The 25,055-nt window shown below is 41.6% G+C and overlaps 1 protein-coding gene across 1 annotated transcript; it reads left to right on the top strand.

Moving 5' to 3' along the window:
* Positions 1–1,295: 1,295 nt before the first annotated feature.
* On the top strand, positions 1,296–13,426 carry syt11a (synaptotagmin XIa). The gene is made up of 5 exons (XM_030063251.1): positions 1,296–1,503; positions 2,450–3,123; positions 3,571–3,798; positions 9,507–9,627; positions 10,906–13,426. Exons 1-5 carry the CDS (start codon positions 1,470–1,472, stop codon positions 11,214–11,216), a joined length of 1,368 nt encoding a protein of 455 aa, XP_029919111.1. The 5' UTR covers positions 1,296–1,469; the 3' UTR covers positions 11,217–13,426.
* Positions 13,427–25,055: the final 11,629 nt, after the last annotated feature.

Here is a 25,055-nt window from a genome sequence, read left to right on the forward strand (position 1 = left end):
ATGACTTGCTCACTGATAGGCAGGAGCGTGGTCGTCATTTCAAAAGGGGGATGGAATGTTCAGGGGTAAGGCCTACATTTAGCAACAGGTTTGTATCACTTTATTGTCTGTGTTGGCTATATATTAACCATATAATTTTGAAAATTTTCCTCAAGTTTTAATTCACCCTCTGAACCAAATTCTTGGTTTCTTTTTATGTTTCAAATGTTTCTGGGGTCATTTTGTTGTAATCGTCTTGTGATTTAATTGGAATATACTGCATTTATTTTAATAGCTTTCTTTTTTTCTTTTGTGTGTGTGTGTGTGTGTGTGTGTGTGTGTGTGTGTGTGTTTCTTTTCTTTTTTTACATTTTCATGTCGCCTCTTAGTAGTTTCTTTCTGATGTTCAGGTCATTTCTTGCTTCTTGCTCACTTCTTCCTCCCGGTGGCTGTATGTTTGGATCAACATGGGGGGAGAAAACTACTCCTTGGGGGAGAGAGAGATTAAAGTCATAAATGTACAAGAAAAAAGCCCAGAAAAATAGTTTTTCTTCCAATGTTTTTCGGCCAAGGAAGCACAATGAAGCCATGTCTCAGGCCTGCAGCTGACCACCTCAGCAAATTCCACTTTAACATGGGATTTAGGAACAAGGAAATCCTGCTGATTTTAGCCCAGAATCACAAAATTGTTTTCTTCTGAATTGGCCCAAGTCACAGCCAAGTCTCTTCAGAGTCCAGATGCTGAGGAGGAGATTGTGAGTCTGGCCTCAAACCAGCACGATTTCCTCTTTACTTTATCCTATAGCAGAAGAAAAATTAGTTTTCACAGTTTTTTTTCTCCTAAATTTGTGACTTTGAAACCTCAGAATTTTCACTTTTTTCCTCATAAATGTGTGACCCCCCCCCCCATATTTACGACATTATTCTCATAGATTTTCCAAGTTTTGTCTCGTAAATTTTAGATTTTTATCTTGAAATTTTTATTAATTTATTTCTTTTTCTCGAAATATTACACCTCCCTCCCCTTCCCCTACAATACACTGTCAAAGCATGTATCCATCTAAAACAGCAACAACAACAACAACAACAACAAAAAACGCCTTCACAGCACAATAGCAGAACAGAAAGTGAGCCCTCAGCTCATAAAGCAGGCCATGCCATGACAAACCTTAAAACAGGAGCACATCCCTCCACCATCAGTTCTACCAGAGTGTGAAAGAGAGGGAGACAGTAGCCTGTAACACAGACAGAGTGCCAGCCCATGGCGGCTTTCTTAGATGGACTCCGGGATTTCCGACACTCTGGTGTCCCTGGAAGGCATCAGATGACGGTTTATTGTGGGCGAAGCTGCGGATTTCTGCCAGTCCGTCAGCATCACGGAGCAGAGCTGCCGCCCACCGCACCGACACCCATGGAAATCAAATAAAACGACGCGTTTGCCCTTTCATCTTTCTTTTCGTTTCTTTTCCCAACACCGTTGAATCAGTACCATGGCCGAGATAACTCATTTCAAACCAACATATGGTGAGTACATGACAATCATCCTATGTTGATGCAGCTGTTATAGCAGACAGGCTGCTTTCTGGACAGCATTATCTCCCATGCCATCTGGAAGAAAACATTTTTATCATCAGCTGGCAAAACGGGCTGTGTGCTGTCCATGAAGCTGCTTTTTGCGCTCATAATGCCACAATATGATCGCCAAATCTATTGTGTTTTTCCGAGGCCGAATCGTCCTAAATATGTGGTCATGCGTATCTAACTGCTGTGCAGGCCGGTGCTTGTTCTCTGCTCAGCACTACATCCATCATTAATGTTGTTTTCTTTGTGTGCTTTTAAGTGATTACGTTATTATGGGTTTGATTTCAGTACAACATAATAAACAGGGCCAGACTAGGCATAAGAACCATTTGGGGGAACCTTGTGTTTTTTTTTTCCATGTATAGATCAACATAGCTCCAAAATATGACCAGCCTGAGCACTTTTATTGCACCTTTTCGCCCTTAGTTCTTTATATTTTTCAGTTTTGGGGAGAGGTTTTGGCAATTGTCTTGTTTATTCTTCCCCAAATTTCAGATCATTTTCTTGTAAGTTTTTATGAATTTCTTTCTAATTTTTGGGTCATTCCTTGCACCATTTTCCCCATGTTTTTGAGAGTTCAAAGTGGTAAATGCTAGCAAAAGGAAATTTCCTTTCGCTAGTGTATATATATGTATATATATATATATATATATATATATATATATATATATATATATATATATATATATATATATGTATATATGTAATATGTGTACACACACACACACACACACACACACACACATCTATCTATCTATCTATATCTATATATGTATATGTATGTGTGTGTGTGTGTGTGTGTGTGTGTATATATATATATATATATATATTTACATCAGTGAATCAATATTCCTTTTCTAAATCATGTTTCTCCTCTTACCTTCCCCAGAGGTGTCACCGGTGCTGGCCGGTTTCCTTGGTGCAGGAGTCTTGGTGGTCTCCGCCACTGTGGCAGTCTTCCTCTGGACTTGCTGCCAGCGCCAGTACCGGCAGTTGAGAGGCAGCTATAAGCTCCAATCAGGGATATGTGACTCTCAAGTGGATCCACCTTACAAGTTCATCCACATGCTGAAAGGCATCAGTATCTATCCAGAGACACTGAGCAATAAGAAAATTGTTCGTGTCCAGCGACGAGCTGGATCATGTGTAAATGGAGGCTCTTGGATCAAACAGAGTCACAAAGGAGGGACAGGAAGTGGGAGGTCTGTGTTGGAGAACACCACTCCTGAAGTGGGTCTGTTCAGTAATTCTGTCAATTCGCAGATGACCCATCTGCGTCCCCCCAACTTGGGGCAGCCACCCTTAGAGAGGGCACTGCCTGTCCGGGCTGATTATTGCTGCTTGGACAGTAAGACGGCATCACACTTGACTCCAGTAAAAGCCAGCGTGCAGCCTACCACCATGGGAACACTTGTCCTGGCAGTGGATTACAACTTCCCCAAAAAAGCCCTGGTTGTAACCATCGTAGGGGCCCACGGGCTGCCGGTCATGGATGAGCTGGCAGGCAGCTCTGACCCCTATGTCAAGATGATCATCCTGCCAGAGAAGAAGCATCGTGTTAAGGTCAGCTTATTTCCTTCTAATATTTTCATTCTGAAATCACCTTTTGGTCTTCCACTAATTCTGCGTTAGACTGCTATTGCATCTTTTTAGAATAAAATAAAGAAAAAAAAATGGTTTAATTCTAAAAGATCTGTGCTGAAAAACATTTGACCTGACATTGTTGCGTATTTTAAAAATGTAGGTGGTGTACTAGAATAATAGGTGGAAAGGTGACACATGCTCTAAATATCCCTAGTTTAACATGAGTCATAGTCTTTTGAAATGAACCACAGAGCGAATGAATATGACTATGTTTGGATTCTATACTGAGAAAATATGCGGTTCATACAGAAATTATTGAGAGGAATTGCATGCTAACATTAACTGTTTTAAAAAGTACTTAGTTTAATAAAATGAGTAGTATGCACACCCGTGTGTGTCTGAATGTAAATGTTCTGTTTTGCTTAGACTCGTGTGTTGAGGAAGACCTTGGAGCCATTGTTCGACGAGACCTTCACCTTCTATGGAATAGACTACGGCTCACTGCCTAACCTCATACTGTACTTCCTAGTACTCAGCTTTGATAGGTATGCCCATGATGATGTGATTGGGGAGGTTTCAGTGCCACTGGCAGGGGTGGATCCCCGTACTGGACAAGTCCACATCAGCCAGAACATCACCAAAAGGCATATCCAGGTGAGGCGATACCATCTCCAGTCCTTGACCTTACATCTGGTTTTAAAACTGTATCTGTTTATCTACTTGGCTACACCAGTAATCAAATTTCATTTTCCATTATAATTATGGCCTCCCATGATCATGAATATTAGAAAATTTACAGAAAGTGATATTCATGCTGCATTCTGTTAAGCAATGTTGCTCTCCCCTTGTTGGTCTTTCTCTGGTGTTGTATATCAAACACAGCACTCCCTTTGTACCTCCTTGGGTCTTCCCCAAATCAGCTTGGGACCTTTCTAAAGTCAAATATCTAAAATGTTCAAAAGAAATCAAAACGTCCGTTTTAAGAACCTTTGTAAAGAGTTCCATGTGTGAGGTGCATTAAAACAGAATGCCGACTTACCAAAGTCAGTTTTGACTAAAGGGACCTTCAAGTAATCCACTTGGTTGATCTTGTTCCATGAAGACTGGAGGCTCAGTCTAGCAAGGAGCCTAGATATGATGGAAGATGCCTTTTTTATTTTTAATGTAGCAGATGCCAGATAAATTTTGTGTCAGCTAACAGTGATTGCTAAAATAGCAAATTGTGTGTGTTAAATCCATAATTTGAACATTGAAAGACAAAGTAGTAACCAGTCGCTGTAAACATTATATAAGTCTTCATAATCTAACTTTGATTAAATTAAAGGAAAAAATAGATATCAGCAAGATATCAGTCACTGACTCAAATGTTTTTACAGCATATTTTCAAATGTTGTTGAAATAACATTTACATAGGCCTATGCCTGATCATATATTGTTTTAAATACAGGTCTTTCATAGTAATTCAAATACTGTGGATCATTCTGCTATTTTATAATCTATACGTAACACTGTGGGTTTCAGTAGAATGGTTCAGCGTCTAGTGGTACATATGCTGACATCCTGACCAAAACACACACACACACTCACACACAAACATTATGAGTGTATTAGTGGACCTTGGGAGTGTGTCTATTGATTGTATGTGCATTAGGAGATGCCACAGGAAGACACTGATCTACATCAGCAGGAAACAAGAGCCTTTATTAGACTCTGGCTGCGTCAGAGGCTCCATGCTAACATGCCGTTTAGTACAGTATGTCCAAACCCATGGTATGAATCAAATAGTGTGTGAACTGCATACTATATCTGTTATAGCTGAAATATTATAGTTTGCTGGACACTACAGTGGCATAAGTATCCCACAATGCAGTGCAGTATTTTTTTTTTTTTTTAGTAGAAATTAGCCATTAAATTACACATAAACTACAGCCTACACATTAAATCTCAGCAGTGTTGCCCCCTGTGTATTACAGTACTTGTTAGTTACGTTTTTCAGTAGTTTAAGGATTAACTGGTGACAAAGAGCTACAGAAAGACTTTGGCTGCTGTATTTTCTAACACCCTCAGTACTCCCACATAAGTGAACAAAAGACAAAAACAGATGCATTACGCTTGCTGTCAGTTTTCAGTGGAGGTTTGCACAGGTTACCATGGCTACACGTCTTCAAAGGGGCTTACAGGAAGTGATGCGAATAATGATGCCAGTTTGACAGTCAACATGTCCAAACAGCTATTTATACAAAAGTATGTTGATTATTTGCACAGTCTGTAGTATGTGATTTCAGATGCAGACTTTAAGACAATCACTCTCCCCCTTTCTCATGAGCGGAGGAGGGGATGAGAGACTGCATTAGATCACACTGAACATGCATTACATCACAGGAAATATACGGCACACAATTTAAAGAAACAGTTCACCTCAAAATGAATATTTTGTCATTAACTACCCACATGCTAGTTGAAACACAGTTGGAGTGACTTTGTCTGTACAACCCCAAAAACATACATAATGTGGTGGTAAGAGGATAGGAGATTAAGGGAAGAGAGGTAAAAAGAAGGAGCTTGTCAGTCTGTTCTGTTGTGGAGAAAACACTCTCCTCTGTACTGAGCAGCAGGCACGAGGTGCTGTAGGGCTAGTTGCTGAGGCCTAGTATACCAGTATACCAAACTAGTATACCAGCTGGTAGATTACTGAGGAGGATGTGGGTGTACTGTCCTACATATTTCAATGGCTGTTTTGGTTGTTAGGTCTGTTTACTGTAAAAAGCCTGGAAAAGAGGTGGGTATATTCTGTATACCTGCATATACCCTCCACTACACCACAGACTGTACCAAGTCAACTTTCCACCCAGCCTGATCTGGCTGTGTGAGGATAGGTTTTTCATTTTCAGAGAAACTATCTGGCCATGCTCCAACCAGTGCGCCATTGGAAGCCACAAAATGGCCAGACCAGAGAGCATCTTTTGAGGAGGTACAGGCGTGGCATGGCTGATGTTGACGGCAAGAACCCTCTTTCCTGGTTAGGGCTGTGCTGGCCTGATATTCAGACTGAATGACCATTATGTTTCCATTCCATTATTCAGTCTGAAATTGGCCCTATGTTAGCTGAGTTCTGCTGGGGATTTGAATCCTGCTAACCAACCATCAGCAACTGACATGTCCATCCATGTCATTTTCAGTCACCGTGCTATCTGCTTTAGCCAGTTTACAGTGCTATTTCAAACTACAGAGCCATTTCAACTAATCAACTTTAGCCACCTACAAAAATGTCAGTGCCATTTATGCCAAGTCAATTTGGATGTTTGGACAAATGGTTCAGTGCAGCTCTAGCTGATTCTAGGCTAACAACAGGCCAGCCACAGAAACTAACTACCAGGAACAGAGATAGGCAAATTCTAACAGGGACTGGAGGTTCTTTCCAGCAGTACTAGTCGATAAATTTAATTAAACGTTTGCCATATCCCATTGGCAGAACACACAAAAAACGTAACCTAACTGTAAGCCTCCCTCTCAGAAATGCCTTCAGTGCACAGGCTTTTAAGGCACTGAATGTTTTTCTCATCTTTGTCCCACCATACGATGGCGCTGATTGGTTGATCAGTTTTTCAGCCAAGAAATTGCATTTGAATTGGGCAACATCAGATCTGTATGGATCATTAAAAAATCATGGGGGTGCTCCGGCAGCGTATACCATGTGTTAAGGCTGAGTCCTGATTGCAGTGACCAGAGTTCCAATCTGACCTTGGCCCATTTGCTGCATGTCTATGAAGTCACATTTGTGCCAAAAAGATCAAACAAATCTTCTTCAGTATCAAGCAAAAACACACATTTTAGAGAGAAAAAAACACTGAACCTTGGCCCTTAACGTTTTTGATAATATATCCTTTATGTTACAGCTCCCCCGGCTTCTTTCTCACTGATCAGATTTTGCCTTCACTGTGGGCTTTATGATTACGCTGCCACCTCACTCCTTTGCACTGCCTGAATTTTTGATTGCAATTCGGGCACTAACGTCTCTGGTCTGGAACCAGGGTATGGTTCTGCTAAATGGAGCATTGCTAGTGGGAGGGCTCTGCTTGGTAGGGTGCCACTGTGCAGGGCAAATTTATACAAAGTGGCATTACTGTTTGCGTGGTTCAATTACAGTGCTGTTCACTGAGATGCTCAGGCCCTCTGATGTAGTATAGGATTAGAAATGTATACTGAATTTGGGCACAGTATCTGTACACAGCTGTCAGACAGAGTTGTTTCCTGATATTTTCAGCTGGCAGTATTCATCTCTGAGAACAGCTTTCTCAGCTTCTGGGTGTTAAATGTAGAACAGTTGGTTTGTTGGAAAAATGTATTACCTTGCCTTCTGTAATCTGCTCTAAGGGTGTTTTCACATCTGCTTGTTTAGGCCAATTGAATCAAACTCTGGTTCACTTCCCCCCTGATGGAGTTCATTTGGGCAAGTATGAAATCAGCATTTACACCCGGACTGGGCCCCCGTTGAGGAGGTGGTCTTGGCACGGTTACAAAAGAACTCCAGAGCAGTTTGTTTGCTATATGAACATGACAGGAAGCACCATGTATTTTGGGGCCGATGCAGCTGCCATAGCCCAGCACATTAGTACATTATGTGCCCGTGGCACATCATGGACTCAGTTAAGAACAGACAGAAGCAACTCAGCAGTAGTAGTAGTTAGCAGCTAGCAACATGAACAGGAACAAAATAAATCAAGGGTTGACATGGAGCAGTTTCTGTGAAAATCTTTCATGCAAACACACACAGACACACACACACGCACGCACGCGCACACACACACACACACACACACACACTCTCTTTCTCTCTCTGTCTGGCTGGTTATCTTTGTCTTTCTATCTTAATGCATTCTGTTTTTCTCTATTCTAAAGTTCAGGATGCCTCCCACGCTCTGTTGCTATGGTGCAGTGGTGTAATGAGAGAGAGAGACATGCAATGACAGAGACTCTTAGGTAGCCAGACTGTGAGAATGACTCAAAGACAAAGCCCAAATCTAATTCTTATTATAGGGGCCATAAGGCTTTTATCAACCTCCATTGTTAACTATTAGGAACTGCAACAACATCAGCAGGCCTCTGGCAGAGTTTACAAGTGCATACAAAATGAAGTCAGTTTTTTCATAATGCACAGGAGTTTACTAGATACTTACAACAGAGGTCCAACAGAGATGTTTACCGAAGAAAATGCATCACCATGCTAAATACTGAAACAACACAATGCTTCATTATTTGCTTTTTACGCCGACCAATGGAGCTGGATGGGGGTTATCGCTGCATTCAGTTGTCTGCTGTCTGTCTGTACCAACACACATGTTTGTCTGTTGGTGGTCGGCAGGATCTCTAAAGGTTATGAATGGATTTCCGCAAAAGTTTATGGACAGGTTAGTCATCGGCCAAGAAAGAGCTGATTCACTTTTCATGCTGATAGATCAAATGGGAGTGTGGTGGCGATCATAAAAAGGCATATAACTTCTGAATGGACCTGGCAAAATTTAGGGCAAAGCTTGGTCATGGGGCTGATGACACAGGTTGGCCAAAATGATGCATAGCAGTGGATGTAGCTTATCACAACATACCGGTAGTGTATGACTTCCAAATGGATTCATATCATATCAAGATTTTGTGGAGGGCTTGGTCATGGGCCAAGGAAGAGCTGATTAACCTTTCATGCTGACTGGCCAAAAGGGGTGGGTGTGGCCTAACACAAAAAGGTGCATAACTGCAGCAACAGAAATACTCCCTAAATCAACTACACACACACACACACACACACACAACTGTTTGTTTTAACAAAAAGCATTCCCCTCAATTAATAAACGAAACGCAACAAAAATGAAAAGTAAGATTAAAATTCTGCACATTTTTCTAGTTAGGTTTGAGAACTAAGTTGCAACATTGATTGCGCTCATGTAACACTGTTCCTTCATTTACAGAATTTTCCCCATCAGCACCCCTCGGATGTTTTTTTTTTTTTGCCATGAGTACAAGACTTGTACTGTTCCATAGCACAAAATAACTACTATATCTGCTGGGCTCGGATCAGTACCAGTAACTCAAAATTAAAGAATAGGTAAACCCTAAACACAAATCCCTGGTTTATGGTGGCAGGTGATGTCACCACCCATACAGTACAACAGATGGTGACATCACCTGCCACAAAAGACCAGGCACCCAATGTTTGACCAGTAAGGGTCAGGCATCACAGAACATTCTGGCCACTCTTTTTTTTTTTTTTTTTTTTTTTTTTTTAATTAAAGAAAGCAGTTCTACTACAGTTTCCACTATAGATGACATTTTGTATTTGAAGAAACAATGCATGGTTGTTTATTCTGCAGAGTGTGAGCAGAGGAGAGCTCCTGGTGTCTCTGTCCTATCAGCCCAACTCTCAGAGGCTCAGTGTGCTGGTGATGAAGGCCAAACACCTACCATCCCTGGACATCACTGGCATGCCGGGCAGTAAGTCTCTATCACACACACATGCACACTTCCACTAAAATCATTTTGTGGCAGAGAATGAGTTGCATCATGAAAAAGACAAAAATTGCTCTGAGCAAGGGCCTCTTCATAGAGCCACCATTTTGCATTGATGTGTAACAATATAAACAGGAGAAAATCCATCATAAAATAGGCAGCGATAACATTTTCTTCATCGCTTGTGTTCTCAATAAACCACAATGCAATGCAGCCACAAGATATGTTGTGTTTTGGGTAGGAGGCGGGGCCACCATCAAATACACAATGATGTTCATAAGGTTATTGGCCAGCGAGCTATATTCATATGGCCAAGGGACCATCTGTGTTTGAAAGACACAACTGTGGGGGCACCCTGGTGCCTCACTGGATAAGATCACATAACATGTACCAAGGCTGAGTCCTGATCACATCCTCCTGGGTTCAAATCCAATCTTAGGCCCTTCACTGCATGTCGTTCCCTCTGCCCTTCCTGTCTCTCTCCACCATGACTGTCAAATAAAGCAGAAATGCCAAAAAAGGCATTTTTAACAGAAACAAACAAGTTTATGCTCCTTCTCTGGGGTTTGCTGGAAGGCATTGGGAAAACATGGAAAAATAGGGAATTTTTTTTTTTTTTTTTTGTATAGATCACACATTTTGAAAAACATTGATATAGTTTCACTCTCCCCCAGCTGTTGTGTAGGACAGTAGTGGCAGTACCTTTCTCTCATTGTTACTGAGTGCTGGATAGTGGCTGGATGCTCCACATGCTAACTGTTTTAACTGTTAAAAATGTAATTGGATAGGACTACTTTCTTGTGTGGTCTCAGCTCTCTGTGCTGGTCCTCAGTTACTACGGTGGCTGGCAGGAGCCTGAAAGGTACATGAAACATGTGATAGAGGGGAGTGGAGGAAAGAAGGTGTAGGTGTAGATGGAGTGGAGTAACACATGAAAGGCAGAAGATACCAGATCTTTGTTGAGACCAGGAAGAAAACAATTTACATTGGTAATTTGAGCAAAACTATCATCCGTGTACACTCTGTAATTGTAATGGAGTTTTAGTTTCTGAAAGTGACACTTATAAAGTCATCTTAAACCTTCTTTGAGTGGATCAAGTAAAATAGATAGAAGTGAAATATTATGTATTTTTTAAAATGGTGAACTTTCCCTTTAAGTAGATACAGCAAGTGGATGTACACCACAAATCATTAATCATGTCACAAAATTCCTAGCATCAGCTATAAGGGTCCCAACACACTGTACACTCTCTCCCTCCCCAGACCCATATGTGAAGGTGAATATCCACTATGGCCACAAGCGTATCGCCAAGAAGAAAACTCATGTTAAGAAGTGCACACTCAACCCCGTCTTCAATGAGTCCTTCATCGTGAAGGTTCCAGCTGAGCTGCTCACTGACGTCTCCATGGAGTTCCTGCTGGTAGATTTCAACCGGACCATCAAGAATGAGGTGGTGGGTCGGCTGGTCCTGGGTGGCCAGAGCCACATGCCCACGGGTGCAACCCACTGGCGGGAGGTGTGCGACAACCCCGGGCGGCAGATCGCCAAGTGGCACAACCTGGACGAGTATTAAAACTGCTCCGAATAACTGTACTAAGTGGTAAAATTTTATCATCCGCCTTCTTCTCTTCTTTTCTTATTTTTATTTGTATTATATTGGCACCTTCTTTGGTGCTAAGCAATCATTGTTGTAGTGTTTCTGCACTGCACTTACTAGAGATTATCTGTCAGTCAAACAATGTGGGACATCTTTTTCCTTGGATTTTCTGTTAAAGGTTCTGCAGGTGGCACTGCTTTTGTCTGTTAAGCCATGGTGGCTATGACTGCTCATGCTAAATACCCAATATAGGGTTTACATGGGAGTGGATTTTCACTCCTGCCCCATCCCACTCCTACTAATATACTCCTGTCGTGTCCCATCCTCTGACAGAGTAAAAAAAAAATTGTGTCCTGTCCCAATCCCGGACACGGATGGGATTGTTTCTTTACTTACTTTGTGCTCTACTGGACAGTTTTTTATTCACACCATTTGGCCTGTAGGATGGCCCGCACTTTTATACAGTCTATGCTCATCGATCCACACACATCACACACTGGTCAGGTGGCTCGTTGGATCCATCCAACCAGCAACCAAAGACCAGAACAGAATGACTAGCATTATGTTCAAAATAAAGTGTGTCTGTGTGTGTGTGTGTGTGTGTGTGTGTGTGTGGGTGTGGGTGTGGGTAGGTGTGTATACACACACACACACACACACACACACACACAGACACCCACACACATACATAAACTGGGCTGTTGTTATTATGATTCCCATCCTGCCTGCTCCCGCTGAATTGCTTTCCTTTCCTGTCTCAGTCATGTGATGAATAGTGAACTTGACTTTGATCCCCCAGGAATCCTGTGACCTGCAGGAGTCCTGAAAAAAATGTCATCCTCTACTACCCAGTTCTTCTCTTGTATATTTCAAACAGACTGAAAACATTAAATGCATCACTTCCTGTTCAGCAGAGGATTTTTCCAGGAAAGAGCTACCAGATGCTTCCATGAAATGGATATTGTCTGAATTGCTTTTGTGTTATATCCAGTCAGCTGTAGAAAATAGCACGTTTTTGCATTTGAAAATATTGCAGAGGGTTACTTTCCTCAACATGGCACAGAGTTGGTCCTCTTCTACACAAAGCCACAAGTCCATATAAATAAAGTGCTTACAGAAGACAGGAACCTAAAACTTTATGATGCAAATGAAAACAGACAGCTGTACAGCTTGTCACTCATTTCAGCATGGCTCTAAGGATAGGATGTTTATGCCAGTGATTAATGAGATAAATAATAAAAAGAAAAGGGATTAGACCCTTTCTCCAACTCCACATCCCTGTAACATAGTACAGTGCATACTTACTGCATGTCTAAACAAATGAGGAAAAACACGGAGTGAATAAATTAGTAACATAAAAATACTCTTGCCCAAATTCACCGAGGTGTGGTATCGAGGGATTAAGACTTTCTGGATCATGAAGATTAATGTTGGTGCTCACGTAAAAGAAGAAAGGTTTTTATTGAACCTCCAAGGCAGCAAGTTGAACTTCAGATTGCTGCTGTTTGTCAAAGGAGAAACAGCGTCCATCCCGGCTTTCCTCCAGTTCCACACCACTTTTCTAGCTCTAAATTTATGAGCATCATTGGATTTTTAATTATTTCACTGTATCATGGCATGGCATAAAAGCCAATGAGCAAATTTGCACAAAAGTGACTTGGAAAATTAGCAAGAAATTAGTAAGGAATTACAGGAAATCAACTAGAAAATGACCAGAAAATTGCCAAACAAAATGGTAAAAAGTGCCCCAAAAATACATCAGAGGTGGTGCCCAAATCAAGAAATTTTTGAATCTGGTGGATTATCACTTTTAACTTAATTGAGGACTCCAGAGTCCAGAAGTGTCTGATTTGAAATTACCATCTGCTTTGGAAAGTCATGTTGTGGCATAGGATTTGTTATTCCACATTAAGGCCTGTCTTACTCACATCTCTGTCTGAGAGACCACCCTAAAGGTTTGTGTGAAGATGACTGTACTATATAATAAAAATAACCAAACCTCAATGCCATGTTCTTCACTAACTCTGTGCAATGAGCAGAAGAGCTGCCTACTAGTGCAGGTCAAAAAATTAGAGCCTCTTCACCTGTCATAATCATGCATTTGCAAATTATATGTACTGTATGAATCACCATTTCGTCCACATAGTAGTTGTTGTCAAAGCGGTTGGGGACGGTACCCAATTCACCGAAACACCTCACAGCTCCCTCCAATTATTAGCGCATGTTAGATCCGTTGAAAGGTAAAGATTTGTCCATTCAGAGTGGCTGCTATCGTCACTGCAAGAGCCAAGCATTGTTATCAGCAAGTTAGACAAGCAAGGGAGAGAACGACCAAAAATGTAACTATGTCCGGTCATGTAATAAAACAGTGTAATAAAGCAGATGTCTTGGCAAATAATGGCTCAATCTCTCATATTCTCTCTCCAACATCTATAGCCTGTTTTGCCATGGATGGTTTTCTCCTTAAGCCTGTCCACCTGAACCAAATGGATACTAAAGTGGAATCCTGGCTTACTTTCAGCTATGTAAATGTTCTTTTAACAGCACTTTGGCATGACATATATTGTAATTGTTCTCAAAAGAAATGTTTAAAGCTGAATTGTGTGTGTGTGTGTGTGTGTGTGCATGTGTGTGTATGTGCCATGGACTGGGAAACCCTTTTGCATTACTCCTTGTTTATCTTTCCTTAAACTGATTGATTCATGCATTCACAGACACACACAGACACATCCACACCAAAGGGCAGTTTAATACCTCCACTTTACCTGGCTGTGACTGTGGGAGGAAGCCGGGGCTTCTGGTGGAAAGAACATCCACACTGGGGAAAAGCCAGCACCTTCTTGCTGTGAGGAGACAGCACTAGACGCTGTACCACCCTGCTGCCCTTTTCTTAAACTAATAAAACAACTTAGAACTCTGCCCTCACAACATTTTTCAAGAAAGCAAACCCAGTGTTTGTTACATTTTTAAGAAGCTTATGAGAAATAAAGAGAGGGGAACATTGAACTGAATCACCAGAAATGTGTGAAAGAAGTGAATGCACACATGACCCCTTGCTCTCCATGGCTTGCCACTTGGTTTTCTTGTTTGTGGTTACCAGTTACCATGGTTACTGCATGTGGTGCGTATGTACAGCAAGCCTCAAGGGAAAAGCAAAATGCGAAGTGGACTGAGGTCACTTTATGTTCACACTTAACATTGACAAAAAGAGTAAATGAAGGCTTCTTACTGATTTTAGCTTTGTGAATATAATATTTACCTGGAATTATAACTACATTAATTAAAAAAAATAAAGATCAGAATCTTGTTTTTGGTGCACAGTAAGTCCAAGAATCACATCCTCAAAGTTACTGCCTTCTCTGTTCCTACATGTATCTTCCCTGATCCCATTCTTGCAATTGGCTGTCTATCTTCACCCTGCCTCTGCCATCTGCCATGCCCAGCTCTGCTTCAAGTTAAATCCTATAAAATGTGGTGATAGTGATTAAAAGTAAAAGGGATAAAAATAAGCGGAATATATATTTCATTTAGCCTGGTGTAATTATGAAAGAACTTTAAATGAAATAATGAAAGACCTTTAAGAAGTGCTTGACAAAGTCAACAAAGGTTAAAAGTTTTTGGTAGAGAAAACTCAATGATTTTCTTTAGGAAAAAAACGTGGGTGAGGACGTCAGCTCAAAAATGTATGAAAAGACTTTCAAAGAATATTTTGGTTCAGAATTCTTGGAATATGGTTTGATTCCAGGCTTACTTGGGGAGATCGTATTGTTAACAGTAGATAATGCACAAAAAAATGGAATGTAATGGCATGTGTGCCTGAAGCAAAATGGGCAGCAGACAGAATTGCATTAAAAGACATTTTGTTGGTTTAGACACAATAAAGTTGATGTTAGATGATGGAAGCATGGCATATACACAAGAAATGTCTGTTCTATTCTTAGCCTTACAGTGAGTTGGACCAGTGAGATGACCTAATGGTTTGATTTGTTCAGGATTCAAAAGATAAAGGCATTATTGTAAACATTCTTTTGTTTAGCAGCACATTCAGAAATAATGGAATACAAGAGGCAACAAAAAGATAGATATAGATATTAAAATTGAGTTGTGTAATAAAACATAAATGAAATGATATTGCAAAGACAAGGGGATCCAGAAACTAGAAACTAAACTATTAAAGTTTTTGGATGTTGTACTTGAATAATATAAAATATTCCAAGTGATTAAGGCCCCACTATGTCGGATTTGCTGTTTTTGCGAAACAGCGCCCCTACAGTGCAATTCCCTCTTCCACCACTGTGGTAAACTCCAGAGCATGTGCATTTGTTTACAAGCTGGAGGACTAGAAACCAATGAAGAAGACGCCAGACGCTAACTGACATGTCGACGGACAAGGTAGAATATTACACGATTTTACACAAATGCGGTTATGCATATTTTTATTTTTTGTCAGCGTCGGAGGTGAACACAAACATAACAAAATAGGCCAGTCAATCTAGCCCAAGAAACAAACAAACAAACAAAATTGCAATTGCAATAGTTCTTATTGGTCCTAATATCCTCCTGAATCATATACTAAAAGTCTTAAGCCGTAGATGGAGTGGAACATATTTTTTTTCGAGACTAAAGGCCAAAGTTGTGCCCAAAACTCTAAGTAAATTGAATAGAGATAGGGGAAAATTTTCAATTAATAGCTATCACTATGAAACTTCTCCAGTTGATTAGTGACATCATACCAAAGAAAAATGTATTGGAAGTTTTTGAGATTTTATGTTTATATATGCAAATTAGGCATTTCTTTGTAAAATGTACCATAATTTGCATATATAACAAAACACAAAATCTGAAAATTGGAGGAAGCCAGATTAAAAATTATTGTTTCATTATGTTGACACCTTAGCAAAAAGACAAAATTAAAGAAGGGACTGTGGCTGTTTCTATACCATCCCATACATTAGAAAATACTGTCTAGAGTCATCAAAAAATCTATTTTCGTCATGTTTTTGGTGTAAAATGAAGAAAATATCAGGCTAGTGAAAATTTGCAATATAATAATACACTTTACACTGTAGCACTCTGCACTTTAATCAGCCCCTCGACATATAATTTAGTGTTTAAGCAGTGGTGAAATGTGCATGGTCCCTGTTATGAATTGTTTTGGTAAGTACTAGAGTTTTGTTTCCCCCCACAAGAATCCCCCTGCTCATTAGGAGAAAGTGGGTGCACCTGTGATGTCCACTCCCAGCTGAAGGTCTTTGATTAATCAGCAGGGCTGGGAGGTTATATAAGGAACAGTTGCTGCTCAGTTCAGTTTTATTTTTTTGGTTGTGAGTGTGTGAGAGTGAACAACATCAGTTGGCTCTCTTGGTATTTTGAAAGGATAAACCAGGTTTTTGTGTGGGGGGTTTTGTGTTTTGCCTTCTCAGGGTCCACTGACCTCCACTCTTTTCTTTTACTGGGTTGTATTTTTTAGTTCTTCTATCATTTTGATAGATTTAGTGGGTGGCAGGAAAGAGAAATAATCCCCAGTAGCACCTACATAAACTTTTCTCTACAGATTTCTTCCTATCTATATTTTGTGTTTGATAAGGGAGGGGTTTTGTTGATATATTTTCACTAGCCTGGTATTTTCTTCATTTTACACCAAAAACATGACGAAAATAGATTTTTTGATTACTCTAGACAGTATTTTCTAATGTATGGGATGATAGAGAAACAGCCACAGTCCCTTCTTTAATTTTGTCTTTTTGCTAATGTGTCAATATAATGAAACAATAATTTTTAATCTGGCTTCCTCCAATTTTCAGATTTTGTGTTTTGTTATATATGCAAATTATGGTATATTTTACAAAGAAATGCCTAATTTGCATATATAAACATAAAATCACAAAAACTTCCAATACATTTTTCTTTGGTATGATGTCACTAATCAGCTGGAGAAGTTTCATAGTGATAGCTATTAATTGAAAAATTTCCCCTATCTCTATTCAATTACTTAGAGTTTTGGGCACAACTTTGGCCTTTAGTCTCGAAAGAAATATGTTCCACTCCATCTGCGGCTTAAGACTTTTAGTATATGATTCAGGAGGATATTAGGACCAATAAAAACTATGAGACAAATCTTTTGCAATTTTTTTTTCTTTTTTTGGGCTAGATTGACTGGCCTAAAAGGAATAACACAAAAGAACGACAGATAGTCTTAGTTCTGCTGCTGAAATGCTGCTGGTGTTTTCAGCCCATATTGTTTGCTAAGCCTCTGAATGTGGGCTGATGTGTGTGTAACAGAATAACATGGTATGGGCTGCACAGAACTGGACAGTGAAACTTCTAACAAGCTAGCTGTCATCAGCCTCGTCACAAACAGGGCACAGACAGAGCGGAGGCCCGCTGTGTGACGTGCTGACGTCAGTGGAGGTTCTGGGTCCTGACGTCCCAGATGGGCCAATATCACACTGAGGCTCTGCTGTCTGACTATATATAGATACTGTTCATTTTTATCTGCACATATTTCCTGTCATCAAAAATCACAGCCAATTTGAGGGGCAACAGGGTCTATATTATTGAATACTTTTGATCCAAAGTGGTCATTCTTGATCAAAATATGTCCTGTATAAAAATGATTCATGAATATTACCTACAGTATGAACTTTATATGAGACATATCTTTCTGTAAAACAAAGCAAAGAAATGAGAAACTAAACAGAGTGGCAAACAGTTTCATCACATGGAATCAAATTAACCACATAACTGAAATTTAGCTGAGGAGAAATCTAGAGTTATGTTTTTATTACATAGGCCTACATGTACATTACTGACATGCACGTCCAACCAGACAAAACTAATACATGTATAATTTGTATTTCAAACGTCAAAATATGAGCAGGGTGACTTTTGATTACATAATATATAACACTAACAGTCTCATGAGGTTATACTCTTTCATTCATCTGGGATGGAGCTGCAGTCCTTGGTCTCCTTCAAGCTGTAGACACTCCCAACTTGGACTTGTTATTGTGGTACCGTCTACACCTTGGAGAGAAAATATAGCTACAGCTATACAAAGCATGATATTTAGTGTACAACAGCAATGTGAGGGTGAAACTAGAACCTGGAAGAAATGTGAAATCCCTTCTGGAGCAATCTTGTCTGATGTTCATGCTAACTACAAACACAAATTGGTGGCCACATAACAGGTTTTGGCTTGGAAACTTTGTTTTTAAGTAGAAATACATTCTTGCATAAGCATAACACACACAACTCAGAACAGTAATGTTAGCTTAGGTAACCTGAACCTGGGGAGTTATGTTTTATTTAAAGGGCTATTTAGGAGTCAACAAAGAAACATAAAGTAGCTGACACATAAACTTTGGTAACAATTTTAATTTTAATAATTTTGTGGAGGTTTAGACTGCTGGGGTCAAATTGACCCCAAACATAAAAGATGTTAGTGAATTTGAACATAACAGGAGGGTTAACCAAACCCAGCAAGTCAACAACTCTGCCAACATTTTTAAAAAATGGGGGTAGTCTGAGACTTTGCATTTATGTATGTGGAATTTGCTGTATAGAATTAATAAATTTACTGTAATATCAATATTAGATTCATCTTGTTTGTGACAAGTAATGACACCTTTATTTTAAGTTTTGATATGACTTGTTTTACACTATGTATTCTTTCATTTGTGACCAAAAATTAACTGAATAGACACAATGGCAAAATAAATGTATAATAGATTCAGGTTCATCACTGCAAAAATTGCACTTGTTTTCAATATCAGAACATTTAGAGAAATATAAATTTGTAGGATATATGTTGTATAAAACTTTCATTTGTACTTCTTTTCTTTTATTGATTATACAACATTTATCTGGTATTAGCCATGCCATTTAAATTCTTTGCTTGTTACAGGGAAGGATTGTACAAGAAGGAATCGTTCATAACGAAAAAAAAAAAAAAATTGCTGGTCTCAAAAAGATCACTTATATAAATGATATCTTTATCAGCCCAACTTTGCTTAAATATAGATTTCTTTCCAACCTTAATGTCTCCATTATTCCATATGATGGTTTTGTGTGGGGGAAAATTTTTTCTGTAACATAATTTCCAAGCTAGGAGGGCCTGTTGATAAAACCTATGATTTTATAGGCAATTTGGTAATGTTGAAATTAGCAAATGAAGACCACCAAATTTTCTGAAAATATTGTTTTGAATGAAATACCACATAGAATCTGGAGTTTATTTTTCCAGATAAAGTCAGTAATTATGTGGTTGATTTCTTTAGATGTTAAGTCTTGGACAAATAATGCTGGATAAACAAGTCTTGAAATACCTGCAGCTGTCATTAAGAGCATTCTACCAAAAATAGAAAGATCATGTTGAAGCCAAATATGAAAAATATTCTTTGTCTTTTTAAGTCCAGGAATAAAGTTACGTTGTTGTCTAGTTATCATATCTTCAGTTACCTCAATACCTAAATATCAGACAAAATTGTCAGATATTTCACAGAAATATTGCACATGCTTTCAATATCTGCATCAGTTAGGCTTAAGATTTCACCTTCACAGATTCATTGATTAGATGTATGGTTGGTTCAATTTGGTATCTTTCAGAAACAAAACTGTCATCTGCTAGTTGTGTAATTTGGAAAAAAAAAAAAAAACAAAAACAAACAAACAAAAAAACCAATCTTATTTTGTCACTTACATTTTGACTAGCCTTGAATCCTGTTTGGGTTTCATTTATAATCTCTTCAAGATTTCTTTTTAAATGCCAAGCAAATACAAGTGATAATAATTTATAATCCACATTTAAAGGAGTGATCAGTCTCCAGTTTTCTATTAACAGAATATCTTTATTTGGTTTAGGTATCAAACTAATTAGGGGCCGGGCAGCCTAAGCTGCAAGGACCCTCTTGTATTCCTGCGTGTTCTTCTTCTTCTTCTTTCTTCCAAGGAAGTTCTACTTCCCATGCATGAAAAATCACCAAATTTTGTACAAAGGTCCAGTCCCATGCCAGATTACCTCAGATGCAAACACAAGCCAATAGTCCTGATGGTGGCGCTGTAGCAAGCCTTTAAAGTTCAAAACTTTGAAAATTCATAACAAATCAACCATATTTGCTACAGCTTTGCAACTTTCACCAAAATATAACCCTAATACTGAAGAAACTTTTGTGCACTTAAACCTATTGCAAATTATGAAATACATCACTCTGTTTTTTTTTCAAAAACTGTAAAACTTGTTAAACCTATCTCCTCCCACAATTTTTGCTCAAATGTCACCAAACTTGCTACAGAGCATCTTCAGACTGTCCTACACAAAGGATCCACACAGATTTTTGATTTATCAAATATTGAGCCTATAGTGCATCAAAATGTTTGACTGTAAACGGTACTATAAACATACACTTGCAAATTGCAATGTTCATGAAAAAAATGGACAAAATTTTGGAGTCATGGTAGATGATGTGTGGCAAATTTCAGAACTGTATCTCAAAAACTCAATTTTTGACAGCATTTTGAATTTTGAGCTCATGTGAACAATTGGAGTCAATGCAAGAATGGCATTTTTAAACATCAGTTTTTCACTTATGGAGCAAGTCAATCATTGTTAAAAACAAATGATCAACATCTCCATGCTGTCTAGATATAATATGTGTGTTTTCAGATTTTTGTCTTAATAACTTAATCTTTGACTGCTGTTTAAAATCTGCCTTTCCATGCATGGATGGTTGCTGTCCTGCATGTCATTGATTGGCTCAGTCAGTTTGTGAAGCTACATGTAAAGTTTTAGCTCAGTGAGATAGAGGCCAGGCCTTGGCGTCGAAGATTGTGAGTTCAAGCCTCCCAGGTGCGAAAACTCACCAAACTTTGGTCCAGTTCCATGCCAGATGATTATTGTCAGATTTTTGTCTTGATGACTGATTTTTTTTTTTTTTTTTTTTTTTACAGTGGTTTGAAATCTGTCTTTCCATGCATAGGTGGCTGCTGTCATGTGACTGGCTTAGTCAATTTGTGAAGCCTCACATGAATTGACACTTGTCAATTAGCTCAGTGAGACAGAGCCTTGTCCTGCAGGCCAGAAACTGTGAGTTCAAGCCTCAATTGATGCAAAATGCACATTAGAAAGCCACCTTTCTTTTCATCTTCCTATTCTCTACTTGTTGCTCAAAATTGCCCGGCCCCAACCATTGCTGCGCAGAAGCTATAATTAATCCTTGTTTCATTGTTGCAGTCATCTCCTCCTCATCAATACATTCTCTATACATTTCCATAAGTGGGGCTTCAATAACATCCCAAAAGGACAAGTAGAATTCTGTAGATAAGCCATCAGTCCCAGAAGATTTTCCAATTTTCATGTTTCAAGGCTTCCAAATTCAAATTCCTCGTTTTCTGGAAGGCATTCTTTATTCACCAAGACCTTCAGACTTTCCATAGTTTGCATTTCCTTTGCGGTGCTAGCTTTTTAAAAATATCTTTACTATGTTTAATAGCTATCTCTCAAATCTTAAAATTGAAGTATGCTAGTTTCTGAGTATTAGTCATTTTGTTTTTTCTAAAAATAGTTTGCCCCATTTTTTTAACGGAATCTTGAAAGGTTTTGTCTTTAAGTAGATTGCTGTTTATTCTCCAGTGCCCACGTAGTTTATTACTTTCTTTGAAACTGATTAAATCATTTTATGATCTGATAATGGAGCATAAAAATGTGAAACTTCAGATATATATTCCAGGCAAGAAGTAGAAGTTACCCATAAATCTATCCTAGATTGCTATGTTTGTCAGAAGCGGTGGCGTACGGTGGAGGACCCAAAAGCAGGAGCCGCAGGCAAAAATGCTCAATGGAAAACAAAATTTAATATATACAAGAACGCAAGAAACCAGGCAGAACGCAACAGGACACAAAACTAAACAGTACAATGAACCGACGAAGAACAGAACTCAAACAGGACTTAAATACATGAGAACTAATCATCAAACAAGACACACCTGGGGAAGGGGCTGGAGCACAAGACAGGAGAACACAGAGGATAGGCTGAGGGAAACACTGGGAGGGATCAAAACAATCAGGGAAGATTAACAGACACAGGACAGGTGTGGCACAGGGAGGAGCAAACAAGACACAGGTGAAATGACTGAAAGGAACTAGGCAAAAGAAACTCAGGAAACAGATACAACAAAACCATGACAGAAACACATGAAACAGAACCAAACAAAACACAAGCAACACAAAACCATGACAGTACCCCCCCCTCAAGGGACGGCTCCTGACGTCCCAAAAACAGTCTCTGGTGCACGGGGATGGATGGCCGTCATAAGACGGGGGGAGGAGGAGGCCAAAGCACAGGGCTCAGAGCCGGAATCAGGTGGAAGGCTGGAGGGCAGGTGACCAAGGGCGGGGCGGTGCTTGGGCGGACGGCCGGGGCGCTGGGAACCAAGGATGGGACGGCACTTGGGCGGACGACCGGGGCGCAGGGAACCAAGGACAGGGTAATGCTCTGGTGGACGGCCAGGGCGCCAAGAACCAGGCACGGGGCGACGCTCTGGCGGACGGCCAGGGCGCCAAGAACCAGGCACGGGGCGACGCTCTGGCGGACGGCCAGGGCGCCAAGAACCAGGCACGGGGCGACGCTCGGGCGGACGGCCCTGGCGCCGGGAACCAAGCACGGGGCGGCGCTCGGGCGGACGGCCCTGGCGCCGGAAACCAGGCACGGGGCGGCGCTCGGGTGGACGGCCAGAGCGCGGGCGGCCAAGGCGGAACCTCCCGGAATGGCGGCAGTGCGGGCGGCACCAGACTGCAGGCCAACTACGCAGTCCCGCAACGCAGATCCCCGGAAGCCGAGCAGCGGCAGCGTGGACTCAGGACCGCCGGGCAGCGGCAGCGTGGACTCGGGACCGCCGGGCAGCGGCAGCGTGGACTCGGGACCGCCGGGCAGCGGCAGCGGCAGAGGCAGCAGCAGCGGCAGCGCGGACTCGGGACCGCCAGGCAGTGGCAGCGTGGACTCGGGACCGCCGGGCAGCGGCAGCGGCAGCGTGGACTCGGGACCGCCGGGCAGCGGCAGCAGCAGCGGCAGCGTGGACTCGGGACCGCCGGGCAGCGGCAGCAGCAGCGGCAGCGTGGACTCGGGACCGCCGGGCAGCGGCAGCAGCAGCGGCAGCGTGGACTCGGGACCGCCGGGCAGCGGCAGCAGCAGCAGCAGCAGCGGCAGCGTGGACTTGGGACTGCCGGGCAGCGGCAGCGGCGGTGTGGACTCGGGACCGCCAGGCAGCTGCAGTGTCCACTCGAGGAACTTGGACAGGGACTGGGGCCGGGGCAACCAGTCGGACTCTGGGAACTGGGGCAGGAACCAGGACAGCCAGTCGGGCACGGGGAACTGGTACTGGAACAGGGATTGGTGCTGGGGCAGCCGGTCCGGCTCGGGGAACTGGGACTGGAGCAGCCAGTTGGACTCTGGGAACTGGGACAGGAACAGGGACTGGTGCCGGGGCAGCCGGTCCAGCTCGGGGAACTGGGACAGGATCAGCCAGTAGAACTCGGGGAACTGGAACAGGGACTGGGACCGGGTCAGCCAGTCGAACTCGGGGAACTGGGACAGGGACTGGGACCGGGTCAGCCAGTCGAACTCGGGGAACTGGGACAGGGACTGGGACCGGGTCAGCCAGTCGAACTCGGGGAACTGGGACAGGGACTGGGACCGGGTCAGCCAGTCGAACACAGGGAACAGGGCTTGCTAGACTACTAGAGCTGGTAGCTGGGCTTGCAAGGCTGCTGAGGCTATTGACTGGTCTTATAGGGCTGCTGAGACTGGTGGCTGGACTTACTGGGCTGATGAGGCTGGTAGCTGAGGCTGCTGGGATGTTGAGGCTGGTGGCTGGATTGCGGCTAGCCTGCAAGTGGCCGACACCCCCGAGAAGAGCACTCACAGGAGCAGCCGGAGCCCGGGATGCAACCATCGTCCTGACGGAGGAGGTGATCTGCGCGACCTGCTGTGAGATCAGGGCGATTTTAGCCGCCACCGACCGGTTGCAGTCAGCCAGTTCTCCAAGCCTCTGCCGATGAGAGTCCAGATAAGAGCCTTCTCCAAACAAGCAATATTGCTCCGCTGGGTCCTTTAGTGGTCGGTTCATTCTGACAGAAGCGGTGGCGTACGGTGGAGGACCCAAAAGCAGGAGCCGCAGGCAAAAATGCTCAATGGAAAACAAAATTTAATATATACAAGAACGCAAGAAACCAGGCAGAACGCAACAGGACACAAAACTAAACAGTACAATGAACCGACGAAGAACAGAACTCAAACAGGACTTAAATACATGAGAACTAATCATCAAACAAGACACACCTGGGGAAGGGGCTGGAGCACAAGACAGGAGAACACAGAGGATAGGCTGAGGGAAACACTGGGAGGGATCAAAACAATCAGGGAAGATTAACAGACACAGGACAGGTGTGGCACAGGGAGGAGCAAACAAGACACAGGTGAAATGACTGAAAGGAACTAGGCAAAAGAAACTCAGGAAACAGATACAACAAAACCATGACAGAAACACATGAAACAGAACCAAACAAAACACAAGCAACACAAAACCATGACAATGTTCCCCTTCCATTTGGCCAAAAAAACTCTTTCCAGCTTGGGTTAAAAGTGCCATGCATCTGTTACCAACAATCTCTCACTCAGATAAGTCGTGGCTTTAAACAACACTATGAGTTTTATGATATTCTTTCAGGATTTTGATTCCAGCACCAACTGTACCGTTCCGCTGTTTCAATTTTCATCTCCTGATCAGAGAACTGCCGATTCATGGCTTGCACCTTCTCAT

This window comes from Myripristis murdjan, chromosome 11 (assembly GCF_902150065.1).
Source record: "Myripristis murdjan chromosome 11, fMyrMur1.1, whole genome shotgun sequence".
Lineage (NCBI taxonomy): Eukaryota > Metazoa > Chordata > Actinopteri > Holocentriformes > Holocentridae > Myripristis > Myripristis murdjan.